Source organism: Conger conger, chromosome 1 (assembly GCF_963514075.1).
Source record: "Conger conger chromosome 1, fConCon1.1, whole genome shotgun sequence".
Classification (NCBI taxonomy): domain Eukaryota; kingdom Metazoa; phylum Chordata; class Actinopteri; order Anguilliformes; family Congridae; genus Conger; species Conger conger.
In genome coordinates, this window is record NC_083760.1 from 19,853,180 (window position 1) to 19,865,687 (window position 12,508).

At 44.5% G+C, this 12,508-nt stretch overlaps 1 protein-coding gene across 1 annotated transcript in view; it reads left to right on the forward strand.

The window, feature by feature from the left end:
- Nucleotides 1–12,508, forward strand: part of dnajc17 (DnaJ (Hsp40) homolog, subfamily C, member 17) — a 46,461-nt gene that overhangs the window by 17,892 nt on the left and 16,061 nt on the right. Inside the window, exons 8-10 of the mRNA XM_061217831.1 lie at nt 809–886; nt 3,239–3,319; nt 3,812–3,943. Of these exons, the coding sequence (XP_061073815.1) occupies nt 809–886; nt 3,239–3,319; nt 3,812–3,943 (291 nt within the window). The remainder of the gene's footprint in view (nt 1–808; nt 887–3,238; nt 3,320–3,811; nt 3,944–12,508) is intronic.

The window sequence follows — 12,508 nt, forward strand, 5'->3', positions numbered from 1 at the left end:
GACTATCGCTACAGCTTAACTAAATGTTTAGAAACAATATTTATGAATTAAGTGATCAAGAATGGCGTTTGAAAAATGAATAACAAAGTGAGGTGACATTCAGTGGACATTCTGTGCTTCATATGGAAGTTACTAGTATGAATATTATTTTAAAACCTATGAAGGTATTTTCACTGAGCTTGCATTCTTTAAAATACAACAATAAGTCTTATTAATACCTAAAAGTGCTTACTGAGTGTATTGGCCTACTAAAGATAAGGGTCAAAATATGGGATTTTGGCTGAATGTTCCATTTAAAACCGTATCTCTGTTTTCTGTTATTGAGAAATGGGCAATGGATTGCAGGTGAGTCAGTGTTGTTGTTGGTCCAGACCCCCGTAATAATTTTAGACCCTGCTCCCACTCACACGAAAAGCTTAATGTGAATTGACTGCAGGTCTCTAATATGGTGGTGGGTTCTCTCCAAGACCTTAAAAAGCTCCCCTCTAGCACGGCTCTTTGGCCCAGCGCTAGTCCCATTCCGTGTTAATCTATGCATGTCATCAGTGCAATCCTGTGCCAGTGCGTCCTCACCATGCTGGCAGAGATGTGCTCTAGTTAACTCTTCCTCTGTCATTTTTTACATTACGTACTTTTATTGACCAAATGCATTGTGCAATCTGTACATTTTTCTGGCTCATAAAGTTTGGATGTTTGCTCGGTTTTGGGAGTTAATGTTACAAGGGTGCCATAGCAGTTATCTGGCTTGGGGTTGATGTTCAGTGCTTCCACCCTCTAACTCTGAATTTCACTGACTTTCTTTTACAAGTTGAAATGGAAGTCTTCGAAAGAGGATGAAACGAATGGCGGCTACTCTGAAGACATTCTTCTCAGGCTTTTACAAAAGGTGCGTGTTGCTAAATTGAGTTGACCCAAAGAGAAGTTAAAACACACACACACTTAATTTGGTACAGCTCGTTAAATCGCACAAATCACCCTCGCCCCCTCGCTCTTAATTGCATGTTCACACTGTGCCACTGTACCTCCTAATTTAGGCCTGGAAAACATGGTGTGAGGACCGCAAACACTGAAAACAAGCAGAGGCTGCAGCCCTTTGATTTTGAGATGCGTGATGGAACTTTTGAATGGCCGGTGTGCAGATCCGCCGTAATGTCAGGCCGCTTGATACAGAGACCCTTCACATGGAATGAAGCCTGCCTGGAATGTGATGCCATGTGGAGGCTTGCATGACGTCAGTGTTTAAGAACATCACAGAACATTTTATTTTCCCCCTCGTGCGAGCGCCATTAAAGTTTTGTTGCAGTGAAAGCGCTGAGGGCAAAGTACTGCCATCTTAATGTGGGGCACGCCCTTGTTAGTGCCCCTGTTAACGGGTAGGTTTAGCACCGCCCGGGGAGTTGCTTGGAAATGTGCTCTTCTCATGCAATGTTGTACCACCTCAACTAGACCAGTTCTGGGGCAAATTAGCAGGGAAAGAATTTTGCAGTAATGTGGACAGGTCCAGTGTAAGTGATACTGGTGTCCAAAGTGGCAAAGCAAGGTAACAAATGCCTTTGTTTCTGGACTTGTTACTGCTGCCCGGTCTTATGTGTAGTTGTGTTAATGGATATTCCTTTAAGATAATCATGCTGCATGAAAATACACAGGAACCCACTCAAACCCACACTCATATACATATTTGTTAGTCATGGGCACTGCAAGCTGGGCCAGAGGATTGTAGGGAAATTATGGTTTTATCTCAGGTGAAGGAAATTAAAATGGAGCGCCTGAAAAGATTTTATTTAAAAATACCCCTAAAAAGAAGCCAATGGATTTGGCTGCGGCATACTGCAGGTAACACTGACGCATAATGGCCGTCTACCGCGTGGGAAAGAAACCGCATACTTGACTCTCACAAACTAGACTGTGCAGTTAAAGAAAACATAGACGTTTGGAAATATGAAATAGAGGTCTATGGAGACTCCCTTTTGTCACTGTTGGCAGGATTTGGGAGTACAGGGTGTCCGCATACATTCCAGGCCAGCTCTTTTCCCAGACTCTGAGAGACTCACAACTTCTGGTGCCTTGGATTGCTTGTATTCTCAGACGGGTGCAATAAATTGAGCTCTGTGGAACAGTTTATTGCGCGTACCCACCTGTCACAAGTGTCACATACTTCCCCTCACCCATAATGCACTGAGAGAGTTTTACCCAGTGGTGTATTCTAGCTTGTTCTGAATATATGTAGCTGGTAATAGGCACAGCTGAGAGGGCTCATCATTTGCGGTGAAGTCTCGGTCCAAGTTAAACTCCAAATATTAACATCCCCCTCCATTCAGGTCAAGGGACGACGGGTCACCTTGGGGAGGAATATTCCCTCCCCGCCACCCCCGCCAAGTTCTCATGGCACGGGTGGGAGAAAAGGCCACAGCTAATTTCATCAGATATATGATATTTTTGTTGTATTCTCTCACAGCCATGGAGGAAAACCAACTGAAGAAGTGAAGTTGTCCAAAGAACGTTTGTTGCTCTTCAGTGCGGAGCATTCCAGACTTGGCGTGGATGAGCCATTTCTGTGTAATGTTAAGTAGCTTCCTGGAAGCCATTCAGATCCTGACACAATCATGTTGATTAGTTGGGGGAAAAATTATAATTGGCACTGCTTGTGAAATGTGTCAGAACCTGTAATGATCCACACCTGACCCTGTGGTTTTACTCCACCAACTTACGGAGCTCTTATGGGTCATATAAAAACTTCTAGCCAAGCCCCATATGACCCAGTACACAATGCGCTTGTACTTGCTTTCAATAATATAATATTACAGGCAGAATGCGTGCCCATAAAAGGTAAACTCAGTGCATTATCAGCCGTCACAGGCAAACTGGTTCTGGAAAATTCCAATGCACATTTTAGATTAGATGCTGTATGTACTAACAAATGCCTTTGTTTCTGGACTTGTTGCTGCTTCTCGGTTTTAGGTGTACTTCTGTTTATGGATATTCCTTTAAGATAATCACACTGCATAAAAACACTCAGGAACCCCCTCAAACCCATACTCAGACACCATTCCTCATATAGAGTTATGAGAGATTTCAATGAATCGTTCCTCTCTGCCACAGGCTCTTGATCGTTTGCTTTGGGCACCACGCAAGCATGTTACCTGTTTTTCCTCATGCCTATTCAGCTTCATGGTTTCTGTGTGAAATGTTGTCTTTACTGACTTTTGCAAACAAGTTGGCTGCCACTCTTGTGTTTCAGTATGGAGATGTGCTGAATGTCCTGATATCGAGAAAGAAGAAGGGAAGTGCGGTGGTAGAATTTGCAACGGTCAAAGCAGCGGTATGTTCTGCCTTATTCTGGCTTACTTCAAAGCTTCAAACTCAGTGATCACTTTTTAAATATATTTATGTACATATTTACATGTACGTTTCTTAAAAGTACATGTAGTTGAAAGTGTGCACATTTTGTAAAAGCTGAAAGAATGTTTTTTTTTTTTTTAATGGGAAGCAGTGGATATTTACTAAAGAGGCCTCATTGTTCTGATATGTCTTGAAGTCTGATATGTTTTGTCATTGTTTATTGTGTGTTGTGGGCTTTTCTATGTTGTGTGGTTACCCTTGAGAGAACATGGCTGCTGTCCACAGGGACCAGGTTTGGAGAGTGTGGTTTATGTCTGGAGCTCTTTGGGCCTGAAACAACGTGAGGGGGTGGGGGCGACTAAGTTCATTGCACATGTGCAGTGATATGGTTGTGCTTTTGCTGCGGCCATTTGAACATGGTTAGCACCTTTGAATGAGAAGCTTTAATTTTTTATTCTTTTTTTTTTTTCAGGAATTGGCATATAAAAATGAGCGGGGCTTAACGGAAAACCCCCTGAAAATCTCGTGGCTCGAGGGGGAACCCGTGGCCCCAACACCGGTGTTACACAGCCATGGGACAGACGGGCAGTTCCGACCACTCCAGGTAACGCAAGCGTGATGAAATGAGCACACGCATCGCAAGGTTTCTCTTCGGCTTGTGTGTGTTCTCCCTCACTGCTCCTTTTGTCTCCATGGCAGACGGCTACCCTGGAAAAGACTAGAAATTAATATCTCATAGACCTGGCGTCCAAACCAAACAACGTTTTCCGGCACAGAGAAATATGTAAACTTTTTGGGATTTATTCCTGTATCTGTGTGCATATTGTGCCAGACCGTTGCTCATTCTCCTGTGGGTTGGGTTTGCTTGTCTTGGAATGGGCCTCCGATCACCCACAGGCTCCAGCCCACCTTTCAGGAAAGCCCTCATGCGGCCACACTGACAGTGGTGAGAAGACCAGAGGGGTCTCACAGGCAAGGAATGTCATGACCCCCCTGACTCACCCATCGAAGCACCCTGACTGACTCACCGAAGCCCCTCACCCCTAAATCGTTTCGCCATTCCGTTTGGGCGATCCGGAATCCGCTGTGGCGCAGCCCGGGAATTCTTACCGAAGGATTTCGTGCAGAAAAGCTAAAACTTGCATGTTGAAGCGCTTCAGGAGTATGGCAGGAATGCGAGCTTAAATGACTGGTGGTCGGTGTTTGGAAGGATTTGGGGGTGAATAGGGGGACGGCTTACACAACCACAGCTCTTTAATTGGCTTCACGTGGTCCTCAGCGAATCAAACGTCCACTGCTTTGCTGCAGACTGGGAGAAAGAGCACCGCAAAAAAACAAAATAAGTATCTCAACAAGCTGTTTAGCCTTATATGCATATCATTACTTATTTCTTTTACTTTTTTGCTAAGAAATATTGCCAACAAGGTGAGACTTCGCCGATGGGGTAAAATTCGACTAGTCAAGCAAACAGTAATCAAAAACAAGCTAATATTTTCTACTTGAGGAAAAAAAACAAACATAGATTTTCAGTCTCTTTACAAGACCCGCACGCTTGTTGAGACAGACGGGTGCTGGAGCTGCAGAAGAGCCAATAAGGATGAGGATATTGTGCCCTCTCCCACTCGATGCCATGTATAAACTGCAGCCTCTGTTGAGGTGGGCCACTGCTGCCTCCTGGATTTCTCCCCAATACACACCCCTTCAGTATACCCCCTTCTGTCTTCTCCTGGGGACCCTCCTAAGTTTCAACTGTACAATGGCCCAAAACAATAACTCAAGCCTGTCTTAAAAAAAAAAAAAAAGGGAAAAAAAGCACCTTGGGTGCACTTTTTTAGCTTTGAGATTTGTCACTGTAATTGCCTTACTTTTTCATGTTATTGTTATGGTATATTGTGTTGTCCGATAGATTATAAATGCGGGGAGCTCCATCTGTTTTTAAGTATTTCAAGGAAGAAAAAAGGAAAGCCCCATTATAACAAGGTAGTTTTCGCATTAGTCTTCTGCGAGAGGACCTCGCTCCGAGCAGACCTCTCATGACATAATAGGATCCAGCGATATTAGTAATGGTGTACCGTGCCTGGCCTCGGGGTCGAACAGGGGAACCTAGGTCCAAGTCTCCGATCTCAAAAACACTGGAGCTCTCTCTTCCGCACACCAGCTGCGCTCGCCGTGGAGCGGGGGAGAAAGACACGCTTTTAGCCTCATCAATCTATTCTCGGCGCTAGCGTAGCGACGTACCGGCCGAGCCCAGGGAGGGCGAATTAGCTCACTTCTCTTTCCTTTCACGTTTAATGAGGAGACGCGGCTCCAGAGGCTGGGGACCCGCAGCAGCTGCGGCCGGGCTTTAGGTTACACGGCATCGGGTCTGATTTACCGCCGTGACGGCGGGTTCGTGTGTGGAGTGCGTGCTGTACCGGCAGCCTCGCGCTGGCCGGCGTCTGGCGGGAGGAACGTCACGAAGAGCGCGGCTGAGCTGAACTCCCGCTCCTCTCCCTCCACGGCTTTTGCGTTGCCCAAGAGAAGCCCCATCTAGGGTGAATTTACAGCGACTGAAAATAGTCTACAGTGCATCCCCTGCTAAACTCTCTCCTGATATTTAAGAAGAACCAGATGAATTTGCGCAGGTGGAATTTTGTTTTGCCACAGTTGTCCTTTCGCCTCCCACATTCTATTCTGATGTATGTGAAGCGGTTATTTAAGCTGGTACAAGCAACGGTTTTGTGTACACAAAATCTTTTCCAGATATTCTTCAGGATGTACATAGTCTTTTGTTGAACATCCCAATGCTAAGTGAGAACGGGTGCAGTGTTACCTTGGTTACTGGGTATAATGGCTGCCTTCAGTAAATGCGTCATTGTCTGTCTGGCCTGTGTTGCAGAAAACAATTGGTGATGCTCATGTCAACACAATTGGCAATGTGGTTTTACGATCACGTGCTCTGCTCAGCAAATAAATCTGGACTGCGCTACCCTGAGGCTGATTTTTAAACATGCAGGGTGCAGTAAGACAAATAAGTAAGACAGATAAAATAGTCATTCATTATCGATAGTCTGAATTATAAATGGGGTGAGACTGAATAGGAGTGAATACATGGATCTTTTGTCATCATTTTTTAGAACCTTTGATGCCTTAAAGCTTTAAAGATTAGCAACAGCTATGACAAAATGTCCGCTCCTAAATATGTACTTGCCGGAGTTGTGGTTCCCAGCTGTGGTCTCCAGGGCGATATCTGTCCCAGCCACACCTGCAGCACAGTCACCCCTGCACAACCCTGGTACACTATTAATCACTTTGTCCCCAATGTTAGATTTAAGACTTTGCATTTTAGCAAGCCACAATTTGAGAGTATTTGCTCCAAGAGCAGGTAAGGATGGAGCACTAAATCAGGACTTTGGGGCCCTCTGCTCTTGTGGCTTTGGCTGAAGTACTTAACATAGTGCAAAGCTTCTGGTACACAGGGACTGGTGTACCTTCCACTGTGAAATCCCTTGCGGTAATATTTTTGTCCAAGCTTTAGTGAAGGGTAAAGAGTCGCCAAAGTAAACTTGCAGTCGGAAAACAAAAAAAGGACTCATGCTGTTTTGCAGCTGTAGTGCACTCTGTGAGCGGAGATAAGGGATGGCCAATATTCAGCTTTCTTGGCGAGGTCATTCGTGGATGTAAGAAGCGTATTTATGGGGGGTGAAGGGACGTCTGTCATTGGAGGTGGTGATTATAATTTCATTTATCTCTGATTTACTTGGACGGAGAAGAGAAGAAAACGGGCTGGAGCGAATGTTGTTTTAAGGATTTCGAGTGTGGGATCCCAGCGGGGTTTTGGGGCCGAGCGGTCCAGGTGTGTGGTAGGAGAGGGGTGAATGGATGACCCTCTGTGGGGTGCACGAGGTTTCAACCACTGACTGTGATTTTTGCAGAGAGGGACAGAGTTCAGAATAGTTATGCCCTGCAGATGGTTGAGTTATATGTTTAGATTCAAATACTTCATTTTTAGTTTAATTACTTCTGATAATTTTTTGCTAAGAGCTGTAATTGGAGATCACTGCAGTTTTTCATTTCATTACTTGAAGTTGTAAAGCAAAAAAAAAAAAACCCGGTTGTTTTGTTTCGTCCCTACTAATTCAAATGCATGAAAATATTGGATTAAGGAACTGGAAATTGCGAAGAAAATCTTGGCTAAAACGGACCACATATTTCCAGTAGCAATACATTGCTTTGTTGGAGGCAATCACAATAGGACTGCCTTGGTTGCCAAATTTTTTTAATCCGTATTTCAAAAAGTAATTTTGGGAAAGAAAACAAACTTAGAAAAATACATGTATATATCTTTTTGTACTTTTGTACCCGGTATTCTCCCCGTATGATAGCAAGTTGGAATTTGTGGAAAGTGGTACCAGATGTGCCGGCGCACGTCACTCTTTAAAATCTCTGGCCAGTCGCGCTGGGCCAAGATAGTTTGTCTTTCAATTACAGTCTCTTTGTTCTTCGCATCAGCCTTGTGCTTTTCAGAGCTTGTTAAGCATAACTTTTACACTCCCAATGCACCCGGGAGCAAGCTGCCATTCTGCTGATGATGATATGTAGCGGTCCAAGGACGGGTCAGGCCAATTTGAGTCTGGCGGCAGTGGAAGTGATCGGGTAGGTGGCTGCCCTTCCAGAGGTTATGTCTTCCGCCCCCCCCCCCCCCCCCCCCCACCTCCTCGTAAAACTCCAGTCTGGTTCTGGCTGTGGGAAAGTGGTGGAGATCACCTGTGGATCTGCGCCACCGGTTTGCTGATGACCGAATGGCGACCGCCAAGGCTTTGTGGGTGGGCTGCCGTGCTTCGGAACCGAGTGAAACGGGAGAGGGCGAGGAGACCAGGAAGGAGCCGACGGGGGCCCGGATCAGACAAGAATAGGGCCCAAAGCCAGGGTCCCTGCACTCGGTGTGCTCTCACGCCACACAAAACAAAGCAGTCGCTGGCCAAAAAAACAAGCTCAGTCTGAGTTCCTCCGCTGCGGCCCTGTTGAACATTATCGCTGACTGGGCTAATATCGGTGGGCTGCTGTATGTAGCTCTCTCTCCGGACTTATCTGTGGAGCACTTCGCAATTCAGGATAAAAAGGGCATGGTGGTGATACCGTAATTGCAGTGTAGAACAATGAACAAGTTGTTACTTTAACAAGTTACTTGAACAAGATGTCCCCTCACCTCAACAACACAGTTTTTTTTTGTTTTTTTTACAGAGCAAATGAACGAGCACATATGTCAAATATGCTATGCTTATCTGGGCTCTGCTTTTGAAAGAATATTTATGTATTCAAGGGTACAAAATAAAATAAAAACCCCAAAAAACATTTAGATCTGAAACAGGTTTCCTCTCCTGCAGACATAATATGTGGGGAAAACTTATGGAATACAATTTTAAATATACAAAGCGGCAAGACAAGGGGCAGACTGGAAAGGCACATCCTTCAGGAATTTAAGTTGTCCTCACTACACCTCCTGATGGTACATCTTGTGTATCGATCTCAATACGTTAATGTATGACAGCCTAATAATGGGATATCAAAGGGCTCAGGAAACAGTAGAAATCTAATCTGCATGAAAGCTCCACATTCCCAGCAGTTTGATAGTGAGTGCTGTATTGGACGTGATTTTTCCCAGGCTGATACAGATGCAGACATGCTCCACACCCACACGCAGTCAGCACTGGGTTATGCAGCCCGGCTGTGCAGCTCCGACAGATGTTTGCTCCGGCCCGGGAACTTCTTGGAAAATTGTGTAGTGAAAGTGACAGGGACAGATTCCCCATCGGAGTTGGACAGGGACATTTTCTGTGCAGTCTGTCTGATTTTATTTCCTCTTGAACATCAGACCTAAAACTTAAAAAATTCCAATTTAAAAACAAAGGAAAGCGGGGCTGTTTTTGGTGTTTCCATTGAAAGCAGAACCTGATTCACTTGCTCCTCACTTTGAAAGCCTTTCGTTGCTTTCTTTACGTTCTGCCAGGATGCTCAGTCGGATGATTGTATCTTGAGGTGAGATACGTGCATTTCCATTATGTTACAACACAATACGATACAATACATGATACATTATTAACCGTAGGTATAGAGAACTTGCTAAACAAGTGGTCTGTCCTTTGTCCAAATGTAGCCATACTGTGCATCCACATTGTTTGTTGTTTGACATGAAGTACCAATCTTGTTCTTCTCTACATTTTTATCCCATTGTTTCTCAGACGGAAATCTCTCATGCAGGAATGAGGATATGGATCGGTTTGATAAACTTCATTATTTATCCTGCCGTGACAACAAACGGATGCTTTGATTTTATCATTGTTTACATACTGAGAATTCATGAAATGATTGTGATCACTGTCTCGGTCTCCATCTCTAATCACACCATGTGAGATTCTGGGCCAACTCAGACTTGAAGTCAACTACTTTGTTATCAAGGGGGTTCTGAACACACACTCAGAAAAAAAGGTAAATAAGGTGAATAACTGCCGATGAAGGTGCAAAATCTTATCACTGGGGTGGCACCCAATTGGTACATAGAATCATACCCCTCGCTTCATTATTGCCCAAACAGAATATTATTGTACTTGCAGGCTCCATTGTACCTTTATTTCTCAGTGTATACGCTTTTATCAAGCATCTGTGTGTTAATTTGCAAGTCTGTCATCAACTTTGCAGTCATTCAACTTGTCCTCAGGTATTTTAGGAGGTACTATATAACACCTCTCACACAATTGCTGTTATTCATGTCATGCATTTAACCAGAGGGACTCGCAAAGCTTGCTTCTTATTAAATGCAATCCATAATCCATTTACATAGCTGGATGTTGTGTTGAAGTACCTTGCTCGAGGGTGCAATGGCAGGGCCACACCTGGCAATCATGGTAGAGTTACCAGCCCTGTTTAACCATTCTGCTACACTGCTGAGTGCTGCAGTATGTCCTTAGCTCAACCTGTAATCTGTTGTACCCTTCGGTAATGTACTAAATTATTCAGTATGTATTTATCTTTGCAAACGGATAAAGTATATAAAGCTGTGATACACTTTCTCTATACCACGGCTGTGCGTTCAAATGCTTGTTTACAGTTCTATTTCAAGTATTACTCCGCGGCTAAGCTGCCATTGAAGTCAAAATGAAACCCGTTAGCACGTCAATCACCTCCAGAATTTCAAAGCAAGCAAGCTGGGACACAGTTATATTCTCCCTCACAATCATCACGTGATTCGGAAACTATCCGACTGTATTTGCGAGAGATTTGTATCCGTAAGCAGGCAGAAGTGCAAGAGCTTTAGAGTGACCGAAACTTGGTGGACCGGAAAAACAGAGCAGACCTACACAACGTGATCCCACTAATATCGGACAGTTTTTCAGTGCTTGCAATGGCAACAGGGAACGTACAAACAAACAAAAACAGCATAAATTCTTGTTTACTCACTCACGGTAGCTTGCAAGCTGACAAGCTGACAAGCTAGCGAGTTTGTCAGAACAAAGTTACAGTTTACTAACGTTGCATAGCAACCACCTGGCTAATATGGGGCAACAATTTCTTGTAAATTATTCTTGTAATGAACAGTTTTAATTGGATTGTGTCTATAATAACTATATTATTAAGTTTGGTAACCGTTTTATAAAAGCAATAACTCGCTCCAGGTCGTGGTATATATACATTCTATATTCAGCTACGGGGTTCAGCACTTTTGATTTGTTAGGTGTTAGGTTTCACATTTATTGTTTAAATATACCATATCTCAAGTATTAGTGTTTATCCTCTGTGCCCATTATATAGCTACACGCTTTGTATTATCTATGTTTTTATATTTTTGATGGTGAGTAATAGCTTCGACATCAGTTTGACACTGAAGAGAAAGATAGAATCCTTGTCTTTTCAGTTCTGTTCTCATTGGTCCAAAGAAGACTGCAACAGCAGCACTGGGTGTTTGATGTTTGACCATCGTGGTATTTGACATACTGTATTTCTACTGTCTATTTTCAGTAATCTGTGGTGTTACGTTATCACCGTTACTCATTGTTAAGTGGGTATCTTGAGAAATTATTTTCATGAAGTAGTTCAGTGATGAAGATAAGGGAATGACTGATTTGTTTGGTCAGTATTATTTATTAAATTATCCATCGCAATATCATAATTACTCATGTCATAATGACTCATGTCATACACATATAAGGGACATCAATAGCAGGAGGCAGAATTTGGAACCTGCTGAATTGATTAACTTGACGAACCCACTTGAAGATATTTCTTTAGCTGTTGTTGATTTACACCTTTTGCCTCTGTAGCCGAATGGCCCGTGTCTTTGTGGGCGGTTTTCGAAGGTCAGTAAAACAATGTTATTAAGAATAATACTGCTCTTTTGACGTGTCCATACATTCCCTTCCTTCCATCTCAATTTAAATCTACGAGTGTTACCTCTTGATAAGTGGAGCTCTTGATTAGCATTTAACTGGAGCCTACGACATATGGCCCTCCCAGCCTTCCCCAAACCCCCTCTCCCCTCCCCCCCCAGGACGGCCCCCTGCCGTGCCGGTCTTCAGACGTTCCTGGCAGGTGGGTTGGCGGGCTGGGAGCGCGGCAGGCAGCGGGCGTGTTTGTTCAGCAGGTAGCGCTTAAACCCTCATCAGGCGCCGGCTCGTAATGAATGGCCCCGCTCCCCAACCCCACGGGCTCCGGGCACATGTGGAAGTATCACCTTACCCTCGCTGTTTGCCTCTTGTGTAGCACACTCGGTAGTGAGGCCCGAGATTTACAGCTAAGAAAACAGCACCGGCTTTCCAGCCCGGACCTGCGGGCCGGCTTGGGCCGCGGCACCATTCCGGCTCTGTTAGTGAAAGCTGAGGGGGGGACGTGCGCTTTCCCCCGCGCTCTTGCGTAAGGGCAAGGCCTTCGTGTGCCACTGAGGGGGGTCTACTGGCATGCGTGCGGGGCAGAAAACTGAGGTTCGGTAACAGGGACCCCGAGACGTCACGTGGAGGATATTTTGGAAACCGGCAGGGCTAATGGATTGGGTCTCCCTGAATAATTTGCCCTCTTGTATTTTTTCCCCTCAGCCCAATTCTTGGATTTCACTAAATGTGTTAAAGATGTGTCGAGGTGCTGAGCTCTATAAGTAGGGTTTGACACGATTGAGGTTCTCTGGTGGGCTTGTTGCTAA